This window comes from Ictidomys tridecemlineatus, chromosome 2 (genome assembly GCF_052094955.1).
Source record: "Ictidomys tridecemlineatus isolate mIctTri1 chromosome 2, mIctTri1.hap1, whole genome shotgun sequence".
NCBI classification, from domain to species: domain Eukaryota; kingdom Metazoa; phylum Chordata; class Mammalia; order Rodentia; family Sciuridae; genus Ictidomys; species Ictidomys tridecemlineatus.
This window is the reverse complement of record NC_135478.1, coordinates 219,036,417-219,057,798: the sequence shown is the minus strand read 5'-3', so window position 1 is coordinate 219,057,798 and position 21,382 is coordinate 219,036,417. Positions and strand designations below refer to the sequence as shown.

At 40.4% G+C, this 21,382-nt stretch overlaps 1 protein-coding gene across 1 annotated transcript in view; it reads right to left on the bottom strand.

Moving 5' to 3' along the window:
- The window catches only part of Mgam2 (maltase-glucoamylase 2 (putative)), a 79,964-nt gene that overhangs the window by 44,108 nt on the left and 14,474 nt on the right, over positions 1–21,382 (bottom strand). Inside the window, exons 8-20 of the mRNA XM_078027885.1 lie at positions 21,233–21,345; positions 19,713–19,838; positions 18,634–18,765; positions 18,443–18,541; positions 16,670–16,786; positions 15,671–15,755; positions 12,792–12,909; positions 8,667–8,838; positions 8,007–8,123; positions 2,587–2,741; positions 2,358–2,442; positions 1,485–1,541; positions 257–381 (exon numbers count right to left, since the gene is read on the bottom strand). Coding sequence (XP_077884011.1) covers positions 257–381; positions 1,485–1,541; positions 2,358–2,442; positions 2,587–2,741; positions 8,007–8,123; positions 8,667–8,838; positions 12,792–12,909; positions 15,671–15,755; positions 16,670–16,786; positions 18,443–18,541; positions 18,634–18,765; positions 19,713–19,838; positions 21,233–21,345 — 1,501 coding nt within the window. The remainder of the gene's footprint in view (positions 1–256; positions 382–1,484; positions 1,542–2,357; positions 2,443–2,586; positions 2,742–8,006; positions 8,124–8,666; positions 8,839–12,791; positions 12,910–15,670; positions 15,756–16,669; positions 16,787–18,442; positions 18,542–18,633; positions 18,766–19,712; positions 19,839–21,232; positions 21,346–21,382) is intronic.

Sequence of the window (21,382 nt, the reverse complement as noted above, 5' to 3'; positions counted from 1 at the left end):
GCTTATCCCTATAATTTAATTTAATACAAGTATAAAGAACTATAGAAATGTTAAGGAACTGAGGCTACATTTGCTCCTGCCCAATGAGGACTCAGAGGACAATTTGGAGCCAACTTTGAAAGGAGGAGAGGGAGACTGCTTCCTGGCACTATTTCCCTGGCCACCTGCTCTCAGCCTCTACTGTCTACCTCATAATGCCATGTCCCACTAGGGCACCAAAGTAGTCACGTCCTAGAAGACACAAGAGCTTACTTACCTGGTTTCTGTGGTTGTGTTCGGCTGCTGGATGGGAAATATGTAGCCTCCTCGAAGGTGAAGGCCAATCCTGTCCCCTGGGAGTAGCATATCCACAAATTGCTTTCTCCACTGGATGGCATCTCCCTAAGCCACAAAAGGAAAGAGAACGTGAGGACTACGAAGAACCTTGGAGATCATCCAGTTCAATTGCCTCATTTTAAAGAAGAGAAAAATGGAGACTTCCAAAATGAAGTGACTTTCTTGAGGTATATAGCGGGTAGAGAGCAGAGTTGAGACTCCAATCCACACCCTTCCTTTACGGCATACCATACTGTACAACGCACTTGGAATCAGGATGTTCCCAAAGGTCCATGTGTTAAAGGTTTGGTTCCAGTGTGGAGCTATTAGTAGGTGGTGGAAACTTTTAGTAGGTGGGGGCTGCCTTGTGAGAGGTTTTAGGGCATTGTTGGTGTATACTTAAAGGGTCTCTACCTCTTCTTTTTCTCTCTTTCACTTTCTGGCCATGAGTTGAGAGGTGCTTCACCATAAGTTCTTGCTGTGATGTGCCATCACAGGCCCAAAGCATAAGGCCAATTAATCATGGACTAGAACCTCTGAAACTACAGCTGAAATAAACCTTTTCTCTTTATAAGGGGATCATTTGGTGTACTTGTTATAGTAACAGAAAACTGACTAACACACCACAATTCCCCCAACTGAGCTTGAGTTCTTTATATTATCACAGATAAAGGCCAATAACTGCACAGGTCCAAGAATTAAAGAGTAAATTTCCAAAAAACCTACTCCAGCTATTCAAATTATTTCACTGTACATTTTAAAAAGTCTTCTACTATAATCTTAGTGTCAATGTCCTCCTAAAACTCATATTTTGTAACCTAATACCCTATTATGGTGATATTAAGAGGTGGGGCATTTGGGTAAGTGCTTAAGTCAAGAGGGCTCAGTGAGAAGTGCCATCAGTGAAGAAGAGTGAGCCCTCACCAGACACTGCCTCTCCTATTGCCTCCATCTTGGACTTTTCAGCCTCTAGAACTTGGGTGATAGATCTTGGTTGTTTACAAATTACCCAGTGTAAGGTACTTTGTTACACCATCCTGAATGTACCCACAATCAATTAAATGTAAAACCTCGTATGATTATCCTACCCCGAGCCCTCAAGACTGCTGGCATACAATTGCTCTCTGCCAGAGGCATATTTCTGAGACAATTGGAGTCACTGCACTTACTGCCTCGTAGTCATACCAGGTGGCATCTGGAATGTACGCTCTTACTTGGTCTGCACCCTAGGGAAATGAAAAGGAAAAGCAAGGGTAGCATCCCACTTTACAGTTTACCCAACACCTCCACATCACTGCACGTCATCATTTGAACAACCCTGGGAGACAGCGGGGATCATCCACTCCACTAATAAAAACTGCAGAAATCCCGAGAGGTTGGGCAGTTTATTCAAAGCAGGGTTGTATCTAGAAATTAAGTCTGTAATGCTTGTGCATTTTCTAGGGAAAGCATAGAAAGTTCATACACTGAGTCATGCTGGGTGGAGATGATCCAGCCAGGCCCCCAAGACAAAAACCTAGCTCCTGTGTTTATAAGCAGGTGTACTCAATTCCGATCCTTCCCTGACCTTCCCCACTCAGCCCTGCCCCAAGTCACACTTCAGGAAAATGAAGGTGGTCCTCTATGCAGGGACCTCAGAGTAACTCTCCCACCTTTGACCATCCCTCTGTTTTCCCTCCCTGCTCTTCAACATATCCAAACTTTCTTCTCAGCCCAACCCCAAAGCACACCCTTCTGGTTATCGGGAAACACACATGTCAGCACACACACACACCAAGGTATTTAAAACCCATGTCAATGCCATCCTGAATGTCTAATGACACAGGTTGTGAGGCAATTTTTCAAGATGAAAATTGTTTTCCTTGGTGGGTCAATGAACCAAGAATACTCTTTTCCTATTTCTAAACCTTTATGGGCTGTCTTATTTATATACATAGTCAGATTTAAATACAATCATAGATGCTCAGGACCTGGTTCATTCAGCTGGAATGCAACAAGGACAAGTGTAATATCCCACCCTGTCGTTCAGGTTACAAACATACTTCATACAGGACAGGTGTGATGAGGAGTCCAGGCCCCCACAAAAACTGCTCATGCACTTCCCACGTGGCTGGGTCCTGGTAGAATCTAGAAAAGAGAGACTCGGTGAAGCATGCGCAATTCCCAGCACAAGACAAGAGCACATGATGTGTCCTAACTCACCTTGTTCCCATTAGCAAGACAAATGAAACGGCTATCTGAAGGGGGTTCTCTGAGGGTTTGGAAACTCACTCATGTAACAGGGGCCTTGCTACTGTCTGCCCCTGGGTGTGAGCGCGGTAGAAGAGGGTGTAGAGATAGGGCAGCAGAGTGTATCGGATGTTCAGATAATGTCTGGAGGAATTCAGCAGCAGGGACGCAGAACCGAAGGCAGCAGGATCCTGGTCCTAGAAGAAAATGGAAGCAATGACTGAGTTGTTTTTTCCATCACCATTTAAAAGTCCCCTCGTGACAGGTTTTCCCAGGTGACAGGAGCAATGTTCCCCAACTTGGAGGACGTCAAAGCATTTCCATAACTGAAAGATTCTTGACCCCACTCCTTCGTTGTGCAGCTAAGGAAGCACCATCCAAGGTCACACGACTTCCTCAATGTGGAATTGCAAGCAGGTGGCAGAACTTTCATTTGGCACTTGTCTTCTGAGGGCAGACCAGAGCAGCCCCGGTGGCCAAGAAGCCCACAGAGTTGCAATGGACATAAAGGGGCCACAGTGGGCCCTGCTCCCCCCCCAAACTGCTCTTATTTATTGAGGGTCTTTATAATATTTATTTGGAAGATAATAATAAAAAATTGTACTGAACTGAGGTGCACTACTAAAATAATTTTAAATCCATTTCCCTAGCCATACTGCTTACCGCCATGATCTATAATTCATTTTTTCTTTTCATGTATTTTAACAGATTTTCCAATTTAAAATATTATATCGTTTCATCTGTCATATTTTCGCCATCACAACTTATTTTATTTTCTCTAGCCTGAAGAGAATGACCTCTATTTGTTCTTAGATGTAAAAGGTGTGAAGAAACCACAAGGCCAGGTTTTAGCAGATTTTTTTCCAAGAGCAAGAAAGGAACCCATTAGAAGAGAAATCTACTCTTCTTACCACCCAGAGACAGAAATTTTCCATCAATGGTTGGCACTCATTTTGTGATAATTTCATTAAAATTTGGAAGATGTAAAAGTTTTGCATGTCATATTTAGACCTGTCATCTGGTAACATGACTGGTAAAGCCAGAATTACACAGGCAGATAGCCAAGGGATTGGAGGGATTAAAATGTTAATTCCTTCATAGCTCTTCCTCCATCCTTGTCAAAAAGGTGCCCCAGCGCCAACCTGTTGCTAAGGTAATCAGTCCCAGGAATTGTCCCTCCCTACAGGGAGTTGTAAAAATTGCTAATTAATTTGCCCTGGGCCCCCCTCCTGCCTGGATCACTCCTCCCAGCCTCTTCACCTTTGGCCATCCCACTGAGCATTTCCTGGGCCTAGTCACATACATACGAAGGAGAGAGATAAAGGGAAGAGAGCAGGAGAACAAAGGAAGCCTAGGACATATAAAAGTGCAAAACACCTTCACTTCTCAGTGTTGGGTGCAGAACAGGCTGAACTGTGTTGTCTGCAGGGCAGGATGAACAGATGTTGGCTGCAAGATAGCCCACCACTCAAATCCCCCTCTATCTGGTCCTTTATCACCTGTTTGTCTCAAGTCTGAACATTCAACCCTGCTCAAGGCTGAACACTTAACCCCCCCTTGGGCCAACAAGGCAGCTTGCAGACCCAGAGGCCCCATTAGATTTGGGCTATAAAAACTCCCTCCTGCCAGGCCCCCCTCTCTCTTGCTCTTTCTCTCTTGCTCCCTCTCTCTCTCTTGCTATCTCTCTTGCTTTCTCTGTCTCTCTCCTGCGTGCACTTCCTCTCTCTCTCTCTCTTTTCTTCTTCTTCTCTCTCTCTCTCTTTTCTTCTTTCTTTTCTCTTTGTTGCACTGCTGCAATAAAGATCTTTTGGTTGCTCGAGTGTTGTGGTCACTTTCCTTTCACTCAGGATACCAGGGTACCAGCTATGGCCCCCTCCTCCCTCCTGGGAGAAGTCTATGTTACCCCTTTATAAATAAACCCTGCTTTATATGCTTGCCTCGGCGTGCTTCTCTAATGCTCAAACTTCAACATGTGGGGAAGCAGGACTCCTCACCAGTAACCAGTGGTATCACTGGGAGTAAATTTTGGAGGAAATTACCTGAATTTACTGCTTTCCTTTGTTGGTGCTCTGCAAATAGAACTATTCTATGTATTCAGTATGGGGCTCATAAGGACCCTGAGGCCAAACACACACAAAAAACCAGTACTGCACAGCCTCCACCTCCTTGGTTTCCAACTGAGAAAGTCTAGAACTGTGCTGTTCACTGTGGTAGCCATGAATCACATGTCTACTGGACACTTGAAATGTGGTCAATAAGACTGAGAAACTGAACTTTTAATTTTGTTTGTTATGGCCGATTTAAATATAAATATAAACACTGAATCAATGTAACATAGTTTCCATTAAACAAAGCTTCATTGTTTTGATAGAATTGTTTTACTTCAACTGCTAAAAATTTAACTAATGCAAATTAAGATGTATACAGTTGTAAAAATATACACTGAATTTTGAAGGCTTGATAAAAAGGGATATAAAATAGCTCATTAATAATAGCTTATGTATATGGATTTCCAGTTTTCCCAGCACCATTTGTTGAAGAGACTATCTTTTCAAACCCTATCTCTCACCATGCACAAAAAAACAAATCAAAGTGGATCAAAGACCTAGGAATTTAACCAGAGACCCTGTGGCTATTAGAAGAAAAAGTAGGCCCAAACCTCCATTATGTCAGATTAGGCCCCAACTTCCTTAATAAGACTCCTATAGTGCAAGAATTAATATCAAAAATCAATAAATGAGATAAATTCAAACTAAAAAGCTTCTTCTCATCAAAAGAAACAATAAGTGAGGTGAATAGAGAGCCTACAATTTGGGAACAAATTTTTACCACACGCACATCAGATAGAGCACTAATCTCTAGGATATGTAAAGAACTCAAAAATCTTAACACCAAAATAACAAATAACCCAAGCAATAAGTGGGCCAAGGAACTGAACAGACACTTCTCAGAATATAATATATAATCAATCAACAATTATATGAAAAAATGTTCAAATCTTTAGCTATTAGAGAAATGCAAATGAAAACTACCCTAAGATTTCATGTCACTTCAGTCAGAATGGCAGAATAAAAACAATAATAAGTACTGGCGAGGATGTGTGTTGGGGGGAGGAATACTCATTCATTGCTGGTGGGACTGCAAATTGGTACAGCCAATATGTAAAGCAGTATGGAGAATCTTTGGAAAACTGGGAATGGAACCACCATTTGACCCAGCTATCCCACTTCTCAGGTCTATACCCAAAGGACTTAAAAACAACTTACTACAGGAACACAGCCACATCAATGTTTACAGCAGCACAATTTACAATGGCTAAACTGTGGAACCAAGGAACCAACCTAGGTACCCTTCAGTAGATGAATGAATAAAGAAAATGTGGTATATATACATAATGGAATTTATTGACTATTAAAAAAGAATAAAACCGTGGCATTTGCAGGTGAATGGATGGAGTTGGAGAATATAATGCTAAGTGAATTAGCCAGTCCCAAAAAACCAAATGCCGAATGTTTTCTCTGATTTCAAGATGCTAATTCATAATGTGGTTGGGGGTGCATGGGAGGATTAGATGAATTCTAGATAGGGCAAAAGGGAGGGAGGGGAAGAGAGCAGGCATGAGGGTAGGAAAGACGGTGGAATGAGATAGACATCAATACCATAAATACATGTATGAAGACACAAATGGTGTGACTCTACTTTGTGTACAACCAGAGATATAAAAAAATATGCTCTATATGTATAATACGAACTGCAATACATCTGCTGTCATATATAACAAATTAAAATTTAAAATAATAGCTATGTAAAACAGGTTGATAATGTTTTGTATGTTGCATTACATAAAATACATTTAAGATATTCCCTATTTCTTTTTACTTTCTAAATTTAAAGTTAGACTGGTATGTGTAGCTCTTATTACAATCCTATTGAAAAGAGGTAGCATATGAGAAAGCAAGCTAACATTCTAATCAGGCCACCTTGGTGAGCTGAGTGCTCTTATCTAAGTCATTTCAGTCCATCTCTTTGTGAAGAGCACCTGCCTTCTGTGCTCCCAGCCACCTTCTTGAACATTCAGAAATAATTCATCTCTCTCTAGACCACAAGCGGCTAGGAAAGCCCAGAGATAAAATGTGTTGAAGGGTTGACAGTTGTTAGAGTTTAGATATGAGGTTCCCCCAGAAAGCTCACATGTCAGACAATGCTTTTTTTGAGGGGAGTGCTCCCTGTTTCCTTGTTGCCACGTCCTGAGCTGCTCTGCTCTTCCACACCTTTCCTCCATGAAGCTTCACCTTAGGCCTAGAGCAATGGAGTCGGCTGTTTATGGACGGAAACCTCTGAAACTAGGAGCCCCAAATGAGTTTTTCCTCCTCTAATTGTTCTTGTCAGGTCTTTTGGTCACAGGGATGAAAAAGTTGACTAAAACAATGGTTAGTTCCTCCAGGTTAGAGACCGTCACTGTACAAAGTCAGGAGTTAGGGATAAAATGATTGCGGGGACATGACTGTAATGAGACTACTAATGTGAACCCACTCAACTTGAAATATTTCAGTTGCAGATTATTTCATTACAACAAAGGACGACCCACCTTGCTTATTTCTGCTGTGATTATAAACATCTCCTTAAGAGGGACTCTGAAGCCACTTCTATCTACTTGCCCATCAATAATATCATTTTGTAATCCCACTCATGGGGCTGAAGGAAGATGGCAAGTCCATTTCTAGCCTTGGCAACTTATCAAGACCCTGTCTCAAGAATAACAACTAGGGCTGGGGTTGGGGCTCCGTGGCAGATCACTTATCTCACAAGCGTGAGGCACTGGGTTCGATCCTCAGCACCACATAAAATAAATAGATAAAATAAAGGTATTGTGTCCATATACAACTAAAAAAATTAAAAAGAAAAGAATAAAACTAAAAAGGGCTGGAGATACAGCTCAGTGGTAAAGCATCCCTGGGTTCAATCCAAGAATCACCCACAAGGAAAAGGATAAAAGTTGCATGAATCATGGGAAGTAGTATAGAAGTGGTCTTCCAAACTATTCATAAAAACATACAAAGTGAAAAAGTATTTCAGATCACTGGTCTGCCTGTCCCTAAATCCTTCTCCTTTGCTCTATCATATCTATGAGTGATTTCCATTTTATTAAACAAAGTCAGATTCTAATGAACTCCAATTGTCTTAGCTCCTATAAGCAGACAACAAAGGTGACAGAAGCACTATAGAAGCTTTAACCAATTTTCTCACCTTTGTGGGTGAATTTCCAACAATAAAATCATTTAATATATATGCATGCCCCTTCCCACCCACTCTTACCCTGATACCCTGTGTTTCAGGTGTATCTTGTAAGATTTACCTATCCTTTTTCTCTAGTGAGGGTTAACTATAGACTCTCCCTCAACCCCTCTTTGAAAACAAACAAATGAAACAATCACTTCTCTGCCACTTCTCGGAGACCTTACCCTGAACCCAGGCCCATTGTGATTCCTTGATAGTGGATAAAATGCTCCAAGTTGCATCCACCTTCTGCAGAGCTCCTCTGTGACGTTTTCTTTATAACCACAGATGTTGGCACCTACCTGGAGAATCAGCACACAGACAAAAATGTTAATCATTGAGAGAGGTAAAAGCACTGACTGTGTGCTTCTATGATAAAGAAAAAGGAAATATCACATTGGCATTAGAGATTCCATAGTCCCAGGGCAGGACCACAGACAAATGAGAGAAACAAAGTGTGTATCACAGGATAGACTGAGCAGACTGACTGGTGACATTGATCATGGTCCCTATACAGAGGACTCTTCCTCAACATTCAGTTCCCAGTTTCATTCTTCCCTATTCACTGATGCTCTCCTGGTGGGATTTTTTTCTGTGATACTAATGCAGTTCACTCATGGTATCTCTTTCCCATCTCCAGAGACTCCATGGGTGACAATACAATGATCAATTTTAACGTCCTATCTTCAGAAGACAGCTTACACCACCCATAGAAATTTATTTTTTCCAATACATATCTCAAGAGACATGTGCTCCTTAGTTTTTCAAAGATACTCAAAGACTGATGATGGAAGGAGTGTCCAAGGACAAAGGGTTGAAGTTCCTTGGCTAGGAATGAGGCTCACCATGGGGATGCCAAACAGGTTGAACTCAAGGATACCAGGGATGGACCATCGGAGATCATCCCATGTAGCCGCATTGTCCCCCAGCCAATGAGCAGCAAATTTACCAGATCCCGCGAAAGTAGAACGGGATAAGATGAAGCTCCTCTTATTGGAGAAGATAGTCTCCATGGCCCTGAAAAAGAATGCATTCAGTTGAGTGTGAGGTGAGTTGTGGGCATTTAGAACCCACATTGCCCCGTGGGAAGCAACAGGCTTTCCAACCAAACTGAAATAAAACCTCAGGATATCAAAAACTGGCGTGTAAGCAGACCAGCCTTTTTAAGGGCTCCTTTCCCACTTCTTTTTTAGTACTGGTGATTGAACTCAGAGCACTCGACCACTGAGCCGCATCCCCAACCCTATTTCTTATTTAGAGACAGGATCTCACTGGATTGCCCTGCACCTTGCTCTTGCCGAGGTGGACGTTGAACTCATGATCCTCCTGCCTCAGGCTCCCAAGCCACTGGGATTACAGGTGTGCACCACTGGACCCAGCTCCTTTCCCACTTCTGAGAAAGATTTTACATCTCATATAAGACTGTGAAAACCTCTGTCTTGTAACCCCAAAAGAATTTCTCCAGGCTCCTGTCCTCCTGACTATGCTTTCTCCATCTTGTTGGATGGGGCTTTGGTCCAAGCCCCTTGATTGACCATATATTGTAAGTGTGTGTTGGGTTGTTGGACCTGTCCTGTGTCTCCAGACAGTTTTTCTAACATCCCTGGATTCCATGCCTTGCTGCCCATGCACAATCTTGCGTAGCACAATGACAGTTCAGGTTGGAACTCTGTCTTCACTTCCTCTTGGCATAGACTTGCAGACACTTCACCCTTTTTACCCCTGGCTGGAGGTTTATTGCACTCTGCAATTATTGATCATGGAAGAAACACATTCAACCCACTCAGATTGAAACTGAAACAGAGATGGACGTGGCTCAGGTTATGGTTAGAGGCAGGCCATATGGTAACCCAGATTAGATAGCAGTCAGGTTCTTCCCGGCCAAGAAAAAGCCTCTTCGAGATCCTTAAGTTTCTCTTTCCCCTCCTCCAGGTATGGCCTTTTACAATCAGGTCATATCTCTGGGAAGATCTGATATTTTAGCCTAGAGGAATGTGAATTTCACTCCCCGGTAGCCCAGTAACCACTGTCCCCAAACTATCCTTCCAGTTAAGTTTGCATGAAATCTACATCAGACCTATGACTTCTCTTCTCCTGATGTACAGATCCCATTGAATAAAAATCTTGCCTCTTTTTAAATGTAACTCTGCCTCATGTCCAAAGGCCAAGTCCCATATATCTGCACTGTTCTCAGGGAATATAGGTGATCCTGCCCAACCCGGGAAATTAGAAAAGTCCCCTCTACTTTATCAGTCACAGTTACATTTTAACTATTAGTCATAATTATTCAAGTATATTAATCCACACATTCAAGATTTTATAGCACCTTTATCACATGAAGACATGGTCAATAAAGCAATTTGAAGCTTTCCTGACTCTTTCTGACCATTTAGTCACTTGCCTTCCCACCTCCCGTTCTTAAACAGAAGCATCTAAGAGTTGGAATATATCAGAACAGGGAGGGACTATTGGGAATATCGATTCAAATCTTTCATTTTAGAGATGAGAAAATTGAGTCTTACTCACTAGTTTATGTTCCAAGAGAGGTGGTATGAGAAAGAAAAAAAGTAAGAAAGAGAACATAACAAAATCAGAAATAAGTATCCTTCTTTTTGGAACTTTGCTTTCACTGAGAATCAAATTTGTGCATTTACTGGTCAAGAACTCTCTCCCCTGGACAATCCAGGGCACTGCAAAGTCCTAAAGACAGCATGGTGTTAGGAAACGGCAGACTCAGTCTCACCTCTAATTCATCAGGTCCCCTGTGTGTGCACCCTGCTCTTCCTTTTCTCATATATGTTCCACCAAAATATCCTCAAAGCTCATACTATTCACAAAACTAAAGATACAGAGGTTGGTTGCCCGCAAGGAATTTATTCAGCAGGAAAAAAGAAATGACCATCTAAAAATTATGATATAATATTGTTGCATAATAACCATATTGCAATATGTGACAATGTAGTACAAAAGAGGAGAAACAGCATTTTCATAGAAATGTTGTACATCTGAGGTGAGATATTATAGATACGTATGTGTTCACAAAATGGATAGGACAAGGAAGGCCGTCTTGTGCTGTGCAAGCACCACATGGAAAAATGCATAGCATTCAGAGTTGGGAAAAACAAGCAGCAATATATTCCATAGCATAAAGTATGAGTGCAAAGAATGCAAAAAAAAATTAGACTATGATGGACCTTACAGGTTGTACTAGGGATTGGATTTTATCAAACAAATGGTTCGATCCTCAGCACCACATACAAACAAAGATGTTGTGCCCAACGAAAACTAAAAAATAAAAGATTAAAATTCTCTCTCTCTCTCTCTCTCTCTCTCTCTCTCTCTCTCTCTCTCTCTCTCTCTCTCTCAGAAAAAAAAAAGAAAAAAGAAAAAAACGAAGATTTTGATTCCCAAGTTCTAGCTTGAGGTCTGAGATGTGGCACATTCAGTACATCCCCGTTGATGCTGACATTGCTGGTCCTTGGATCACACTCTAGAGAGGGCAGAGGATAATTTACTAGAGATAAGGATTAAGTCAAGGAGAGTGGTCATAGGTCAAGTGGAATGATCTACATGAGAGATGATGATGACCTCAGTTAAGAAGTGGCTGTGGGATAAAATGGGACATGGTTATGGTAGTGTTTCAAAAGTAGAATAGAAAGATCAAGAGCTGATTTGATTTCTTCTGAGGGCATTAGAAAAAGGATGATGCCAAGTTTCTCACTTGAGAGTCTGGAGATAAGGATGGTGTTGCTACCAATCAAGATAGGGAATTCAAGAGTTTCAAAAATGATTAGCCAGAGTGTGGAAGAAAGCCAGGTGAATGGTGTGAGAAGTACTATAAGATATACAAGTAGAGAAGGTCAGAAGGTAGTTTTGGATATTTGTGTCTGAAAATCAAGGAGGAATCTCATAAAGAACTATAGATTGTAAAAAGTAAAGCAAAAACCATTGAAAGGTATAAATTCCCTGTGCTAGCAGAGAATGGAAAGAGAAGTCTGAGGATTGATCTCTAAGACTCATTCCTGAAAGAGTAGACAGAAAATATCCAGATAAATGCAGACACGGATGTGAGAAGGAATAGCAGGAAAGAGAGAGATGCCAGCTAGAGTTGTGTCTCAAGAACTAACACAACAGGTTCAAAGGAGAAGTTGTGACTTCAAGTGTCACAGACACAGAAAAGTTGAGTGAAGCAAATAAAGGCTGAGACATGTCCCATGAGCACATCAAAGTCCCCTCCCCTTTCTCCCCACAATAGCGTTGAGAAATACCAGACCAAGAGACAACAAGAGGAAGACTGAGACTTTAGCTTTTCCCTGAGCCACTGGAAGATCTCCAACAGCCCTTCCAGCATTTTGGTTTCCCTATCTCTGCTGAAAATCTAAAATTAAAGTTTTTTTAAGTTGAACCCCAAATTTCTTGCTGTCTGGGTATAATGATTATATTTCATCATCTTCAAAGGAGAAATTGGGTGGAGTAAAAGTGGCTATTTATCAGTTTGCAAAGTTATCCTTAATAAAATTCATGTGGCAAAGTGGGTGAAGGATGGAATGCTTTACAGAACACACCTGTCTCCTTAACAGACTTTCATAATGGGTGGTGCTGATGGTGCTGATGTGGTGGTGGTGATGGTAGTGGTTGTGGTGGTGTGGACATTATGTGTGTGTGTCTGTTCAGATAAGTTCAGGTAAGTCTGAACTTCACATAAACAATATTTCAGTATGCTCTGTAAAATCTTGTTACCCTGTATTTTTATTAGCTAAAATCAATCCCTGATCCATAAGGCAATCCAGATTAATCTGATACAGAAACCAAAGGTTTGTAGGAGAGAACTTCTTAAGTACCCAGCTAGACCAGTTTCTATATACTAATATTCAAAACAATATTTGAACAATATACTTATGGAGCACAAGAGAAATCCTCCACCTCCCACTTCCCCAAATCTGGAATGAGGGAGAAAATCGAGTTCTTACGAGTGTGTGGCTCTTGCCATGGAGTGGCCATACAAGCTGTGGACGTCATAGTGAAGACCCCAGTAAAACTCTGTGTCCATGCAGAGAGTTCTTGCAAACAGTAAGTGGTCTAGAATACCTGGGGGGAAAACACCCATCAGTAAGGCAAGTCTCCATCAATCAACTTTAACAAAATAGTCACCCAATGTTTTTCTTCCTGGTTGCTGTAACTTCCCCACCAATTTCCACCTGACAGAGTCCTGTGCAGATCTTAAATTCTATCCTAAATACCACTTTCTAATGGGAGCCTACACTGACCATCCAGAAGTCATTAAAGATAATTTGCGTTCCCCTGAGCTCATAAAGGATGGTGTTAAGTGGAGGTAGCTGGAAACCCTGCTCAGAGCAATATGCGGTTGATCTGAGATTAAACATATAGCACACGCTGTTTATCTGCAGAGACTCAGTCAAGGAGAGTTGAGTGTAAATATACTGGTATGAGTGCCCCAGTCACATTTTAAAAACAAAAAGCTAGATATGGCACTTGGGTGGTTTCATGACTAAAAGCCAAATCCTGGCTCTGAGAATCTCCATTGTTACTGTATTTTCCCTTTCCCAAGCCTAAAATGGTCAGCCTTTACTGTGTCATGGCCTGCAATCTCTATCTTCCCTTTCTTCTCCTTATGGACCCACACTTAGGACTGTGTTTATCTTCCTTTATGAAGTCTTCATCACATATAGGGCCTTAGTATGAGGTACAACTTCAGAAAGTGATGGAACAAGGAATGACTGAGGTTAAGATTTTCCCACCAACCTATCACAAGATTTTGAGTCAGATATTAAATTGGGTTATAAAATATTTTAAAAATTCATATTTCTTGCCCAGCTTGGATTGTAAAATGAGATAAACAACCACTATAGTAATAAAAAAAAGGAGACTAGAATTTTTCTAGGCTGAAATCTTGTTGCATCTGTATCTTTATCATGCCAATATGTGCTGCATAACCATGAAAAGGAAAATGACTGATCATATTGTGAGTAGACAAAATGCCAAGGGGTAGGAAGTGGGGTGCTTGCCAGAGCAAACAGAAGGTGATACTTTGAGGTTTTAAGTAAGGGAAAAACAATATCTATGGCCAAGAAGATTAAGAGGTTAGGGGGAAAAAATTAAGAAGCTGATCCACAGTGGAAAAAAAAGGTGTGTGTGTGTGTGTGTGTGTGGAGGGGTGGGCAATACAGACCAAGCAGAAAAGAGTAAAGAAGAATTTAGGGAAGCAAAGAATAGATTTTACAGTAGGTTAAATGGTTTGACATCAAGACTCTCCTCACCTCAAAATTCTTTACTCCTTCAGTGATCAAAGGGAACCAAGAAGGAGATCAGCCTATCAGCCTTGAGCTCACTTTAGTTAGTAGCTCAGAGGGTCCACCACTGTGACCAAAATATCTGATGAGAACAACTCAGAGGAGGAAAGATTTTTCCCTGGCCCATGGTGTCGTAGGTTTACATCCATGGTCAGATGGTCCCACTCCTTTGGGCCTGAGGTGAGGCATAATATCACGGTAGTAGAGTATGGTGAGGGAAAGCTCATGGCAGCCAGGAAGTGAGAGGGCAAGGGGGCTGGGGAAAAGATAAGCCCCTCCAGGGCATGCCCTCAGGAACCTACTTCTTCCAACTAGGTCCCACTTCCCACTAGTTCACGAAGTCATGGATGGATTGATCCATTTGGTGGATTAAATGGATTAATACACTGATGCTAGAGCCCACATGAACCAATTATGACCTAGAAGCTCCACCTCTGAAACCTGTTGCACTGAGGACTCTGCACTCAACCTGTGATCTTTGGGGTCATTTTAGATCCAAACCATAGCAGCAGGCATGTATGTAGGGTATTCAAAGCAAGATCAATTGGCAGAGGCTGTCCAGATGTCCACCCAGCCAATGTTTTCTTCCAGGAATGTGAGGAGATTGTACTTGAAGATTAGACCTCCCCTTGAAGTTAAGCTGAGGCTGGGAGCAGATTCTAGAAAAGGAATTTGGGTAAATAGGGTAGTCCCCATTTCCAGGTCCACCCATAATATTCCCTCCACCCTTTCTCCTCTTTGCCCTTGAACCTGGAAACAAAAGCCTCTGAGATAAGAAAAACAGACAATGGAGGAAACTAGATCTCTGAATCACCGCTTGGATCAAACCATCCATCCTCACTAGAGTATGATGTCAGTGAAAAACAAAATTTATTGATTAATACGTGGAGATAATGGGATTTCTTTGTTTTCACAGCATTCTGTATACTGCTCACCCCCACCTAAAACCCAGGTATGTGCGCACACACACACACACACACATACACACACACATTCTTTCAAAAGGATACCATGGCAGAAGAGTGTGTTGAAGGAAATGAGTCCTATAACTAGAACCTTTAGGAAACCACTGATGTCTTAAGCTGTTGCTAATGGTGTGGGGAGGGTGGAAAAAGGAAGGGAGAAAGAGATAAAGAGAGGAAGGGAGGAGGGAAGGAAAAAAAGAAAGGGGGGATATTAACAAAATTACAGCTTTACTTCAGTGTAAGGCAGTTTGTGCTTGGAGAGTTCTAAACCTCTCACAAAGCCTGAAATGGTACCAGCTAATGGATGAAAAAATCTGGAACTCTGGGGTAGAAGGATTGCCAGGGTAGGGACCAGGCTCAGACAACACTTTTCACCACCTATTACCCTTGGCTTGTGGCAGTGAAAAGGTAACTGGAGACAAAGCAATGCCACCAAGACACAAGTGGAAGAGTGGTTGGGAAGTCTGGGGATCCACTGGACCAGAGAGAATTTCTATGACCACACGGAGTGTCAATGAGGCTATTTTAAACACATTTCGTGTTTGCAGCTTTAGCAAACAGGCACACACTCACCAGGAGTAAAAGGTGGGAAGTTCAAGCTGTTTGATTCACACGTATGACCAGAATCTTGGAGAAAGCTAGTTACTTCATCCATTTCCTTCAAAGACACAAAACACACAAAATGGGCAATGTTATTGATTTAAAATTAGGTATGAGGAGATGCAGAATGAGAAACCAGGATATCTGGGGTTCTCTATGATCTGGTTCTTGGATTTTGAATAATCTCCCCAACTTTTCTTGGCCTCTGTTATATCTTTTGTGAAATTAAGTCATTGGATTAGGTCCTCTCTCAGGACAGTCCAGTTCTAATGAGATTGGCTGGATTTAGCTTTGTATTAGTTTATTTCAAACTATTGATTAAGAAATGTCATTTCAAAGGCTGTCCCTAGCCTTATAAATTGTGAAGATTTCACTATTGATGTTATGTTTTACTACGCTTAAAGAATAAAAATAGGCTAACACTTCTGTGTTATAATTTTCCCTGTTTTTTTTTACTCCACTGTGCAAGGAATAATGAGAGAATATAATTGAGCTCAAATCTATTTCTTTAAAATGAATTAAAAATAAGCAATGTCTAATATCACTATCATATCAGATGTTTTCAAGTTTCAAATAAATGTCCCCACTGTTCTTTAATAAAAAACACAGGGCCTCATTCTATTATTTTCTAGCGATTAAATTTTTATGGGCCAGTGCTACAATTCTTAGAAATCACAACCTTTAATAAAACAGTCTTTTTTAAGCTGAAAAGACAGTAAATGGAGGAAAACAACAAAGCCATGAGAAAACACTGTTTTTACCCCAATGAAGTAACCAGATAGTGGCTAATTCAGAATAAGAACAGAGTTCTGAGGAGTCTGATTCAATACGTATGTGGTCATCATCAAGTAAAAGAATCATGAACCCCAGTATGTCAAGCAAACTATTTTATTATAGATCAGGATAGAAATTCATATGAAAATTTGGTATGCCACTTTCCAAAGGAAATTTGGGTCTAAAACAATAACTTACAATCCACACTCCATCAAAGTTCAGACTTTTGTTGTGAAACTCAGTGACCTGTTGCGTCCACCACTGGGTACACACTGGATTGCTGAAGTCAGGAAAGACAGTTGGACCAGGGTATCCCTAGAGATCAAAGAGGGAGAATGGTCAATTTATGTGCTGTTCAGTGATTCATTGCTTATTGGCTACTATTTATTTTACTAGAAAACCCACATTGCCTTACTTTTAGAATTAAAATTTGTTATTTCTCCTAGTGCCCATTAAACCAAAAAATGCATACAAGTTGCCAGAGGAAGAAAAAAGGAAAGGAAAAATGACCAATTAAGTGAAAATCCATCATATGACTTTTTGTAAAAAAAAAAAAAAAAAGTAAAATTTCATGATGTCAGGCCAACTGGGAGATAAACCAATAAAAGTACTATAGGATATTTTTAAAGAGAATAATTGAATATGTTTAATGTATTATTAATTAAAGGTTATATTAAACCCTTTGTATAATTTTGTTATAAATAATATTCTAATTTTTGCATAGAAACAATATTTTATAAACAGTTGAGTAAAGTTTATGCCTCTTATTCCTGACAAATATTCCTAATCCTATCTCTGTTTTAGCTACATCTATTTGAAAGCAGCTTTAAGTGTCTTCCATGGAAGGCAAAAAGATATAACCATAGCTAAATTACTGAACATTCTGATTTAATAGGTTCCAAACTTTTTTTTGCAACATCCTTGCTGATTTTCCCACTACATTTATTTGTTGGCAATTAGGAACAATTTAAACTCACGCAGCATAATGAATATATATATAAAAGTGTAAAGAATTCTTCATACACAAGGTAGGCGATGGAAATACCCACTTTCAGTGGATTGAGCTCTTGGACTTTTGTTGCAGGTGATGGAAACCAAGTAATAATTTCAGATAATTTTGGACTCCAGGAAGCAAGTAGTTTGGCAGAGCAACAACCAACAGAAGCCTTGAGTGGAGATCAGGCCAAGTGAGCTCCATTCTAAACAAGGGCATGGGTAGCCACCTCTACCCACTTCTACCTCCACTGCCTCAGCCAACTCATGTAAATTACCAGTCAATGAAAAGAATCTAGTGAGCAGAGTGAAGAAGGGGCCATCAATAACTCTTGAGAAGACAATTTTACAAAGTCAACTACTCAGAAAAAGCAGGAACTGCCTTCACGTGAACTTTCGAGAGTTCTAACTTTAATAACTCTCAGATAATCCAATCACCTGGGGTTGACAACCACATAACTGGATAAAAGTCACATCATGATTTGACTTAAAGTACATTCTCTCAGAAAGTCAGATGTCTTTAAAATAGGCTCCTGAGGAGTCATTCTATTTCAATTCCTGCAACTACTACCTTAGAATAAAGCCTGGGCTTTATGTAGAAGCTTGGTAAAAATTAATATACTACCTGAGATAGGTTCCACATTAACCTGTAAGCACAATGATCTATTGTTGTAGTTGAATTTATTATTTTGGGAAAGAGGTAGAAATTGGAGGCAGGAAGACTTCAAGTAACTGAATTGTTTTTTGTAATGATACATTGCTTCTTAATTATCAGTGATATTTATGCATCAGCTAGCATTTTACGTCTTTCAGAATTTTAATCATTTTATTAGTACATGTATTGGTTTAAAAGTAGTGATGATGGAAACCTTTAAAGCCATTAAAAAAATAAGCAATAGTGTAGCTGGACTTTTACCCATTACCAAAAATACCAGTTCCCCAAAACTAACTATAATTTACTCTTTCATTAGAAATTACCTCCCCAACAGCAAAGTCATTGTTCTCCAAGATCCATACTCTCTTTAGTCTTCCATCTTTATATGTATTGTAGTTAGGATCTTTCAGGATACCAGGATTCTAATAAAGAAATAAGATATAAATATTATTTTTATAAATTTCCTTTGCATTTTGAAAGAAAATACTAGGCAATAGGTAAGTGTTTGACATACCATAATAATTATATATTTTTGGCCATTGTCATGTAACCTCTTGGCAAAACCTGAGAGATCAGGGTAAGCCTTTTCATCAATAGTGAAATCCTTCTTTCCATCCATGTAGTCTATATCAGAGTACTGGACATCCTGAAAGGTAACACTGGCCAATTAGAACTTAGGAAATACCACCAAGCTGATGGGAAGGAAATCAGCTCTAGTTTCCAATCATGGGAACCAAAGCTGAGGGAGATACAGAAGGGCTTAGGCAGCCAGGCAAAGATGGGGAGTGCAGAGGTCAGGGGCAGAGCCAGAACAAAGGAGCATGAGAGGGTCTTCGGATGACATCAGCTTCCTAACTTGACAAAAGTACTCATGGACCCAAGTTGGGGGACCCAATCAGACACCTCTTCACTCATGCTCTTAAGCAGGGGATCCAATGGAAAAACTAAAACAGATGTGTAGACAGAGGGGGCACTAGTCAATAATAGTGAGGAGAGCATGGACAGGAAAGGAGATAGGGAAGGAGGAAATTCCAGAGACCATAAAAGAACAGTCCAAAACTCCCCCACCTGATTCCTGTCATTTTTGCAATAAACCTACTTCTTTCTTACTACCTCTGTGTTCTGTCTTTCAATTCCCTGCTGAACAGAGACAATGAATCCAGTATCCCTAGATGGTAACAAAGCCATGTTTCTTAATAATCCTGGATCTTCCAGGTTTTGGCTAACTCCTAGAAGTGAATATGTCCTTCCAGAAAGAGGCAGCTGCTTTTAGGTTCCAGTTTTATTTTCTCATCCTGATAGAGGCATGCCATAAGGCATTGGAAGGAGTTGAAAGTAGGAACTGCATTTTGTTCAGCTCGGTAACCCATGAGCTTGAATACTTGACATGTCACAGGTGCTCTTGAAATGTTTGTTAATGAATATATTAGGAATGTTATAACCAACCGTGATGATGGATGATGCAGCATGCAAATTTCTGACAGTGGGTCTGCCTCTCTATCAGCCATTTTTATATCATTTCCTAATAGGCTGAATTTCATGCAAAAAATTAAAGATGGGGTCAAATACATGATAAGAGACGTGCCAACTTACATAGGGGATCCCAGCTTTACGAGTTCGGTCTACAACCTCTTCCAACCCATTGATGCCACCATAATCCCTGCGACTTAACTGGAACCCAAGATTCCAGTAGGAAGGCAAGAATGGTCGTCCAACAAGCTGGAAAGAGAAGTAAAGCAGTGTCTAAGCCTCACAATAAACATTTGGTAGTGCCAAGTTCAAGAACGGATGCATTAGCTCCATTTCATTTTCTCTAAAGTCCTCAGATCCTAAAATGTCAGAGCCAAGAGCAATCTCCTAATGCTAATCTGCAAAATTCCACAGCTCATATCTTTTTTCACTTAAGCATCTAAATGTATTCCCAATTATAGCAAATTCAAAAAATGATAGGATTTTCAGAAAATGTTTGCCTAATGGTGTCATCTTTGGGGGAAAGCAATTAGTAGTCCTTCAATCCATAAATATTTCATCAGAGTTTATAATGTGGTAGGGGCTAGTGTGAGCACTGAGACTATAATGTCACAAAGCAAGCCTAGTTTCTGCCCTCACAGAGTTCAAAGGAGATAAATGTGTCAGATGTGATGTCAGATAGTAGTGTATACTAAGGTAAAAAAAAAATAAGGATTGATGAGATGAGGAGCAGGTGGATGAAGAAATACTGAAATATGATTAAAATCCAACTTTCCAAGTTGTTCCAGTCAACACTGAGATTAGTAATGCCATAAATAGGAAGCATCTTTCTCTCTTCCATGGGAAAGACTAGGTCTTAGGAAGTTGCTTTTATAGAAAAGACTTCTATGTTGAGATCACTGTCTAACAGAAGCATGCTGAACTCAACAATACTTCTATTGAATGTGGAACTAGAAAATTATTAACCTGTCTCACACTATTACCTGAAAGTCCCTGCCTTCTAACATAGGTAGGCTTTCTCTCATACCTTTGAATTCCTGCACAATTTATTTGCACCTCATTCACAGAATATATTATAAGGTGCTCCTTATTATAATTATTTCAGGCTGTATGTATCATATTCTCTTATTTGATTATAAATTCAGTGGCATCTGGGAACCATATTTTCGTACCTTTACAAGCCATCCTGTGCAAATCACTTTATCTTTCCATGTCTGAGTTTTTCCATATGGATAGTATCTATAGTTCCTTCCTATCCTATAATGTGAATCAAATATGAATAGCAAGCAAAGTTTCTTTTACATATGACTTTCCACTGAATTTTTATATGTGGAATTGGATACACTTCACTTTTATCCTTTGGTCTCTGGAGTGATTGATGGCTCAACCTGGATAGACGATGAGTGCCTTGAGTGCAGGATGCTGACTTATTTTTGCATTTTTCAAGCCTAGCATAGTGCCTTTTTAACATGCAGAAAACATCCAATAAGTGTGATCAAAATAAGAAAATAAGCAATAAAAGACTGCAACCCCAGTGTTTACAATCCATCCCGTCTACTAATAACCCTTATTTTCCTCTTGATGATCTAAACCAGCATATGAGGCAATAGCAACAAATAACAACTCTAAATGCCAAGTCGTACCTCCAGGTATTCCTGAACCACTTGCTCTGGAGTGTTTCCCAGGAACACATAGAAGTCAAGAATGCCCCCAATGGTGCGGTAAGTGACTGCTGGGGCAGGCTGAAGAGCGACCTCTGAGAGAATTAAAGTGAGAGTTATTAGAATTGAGTA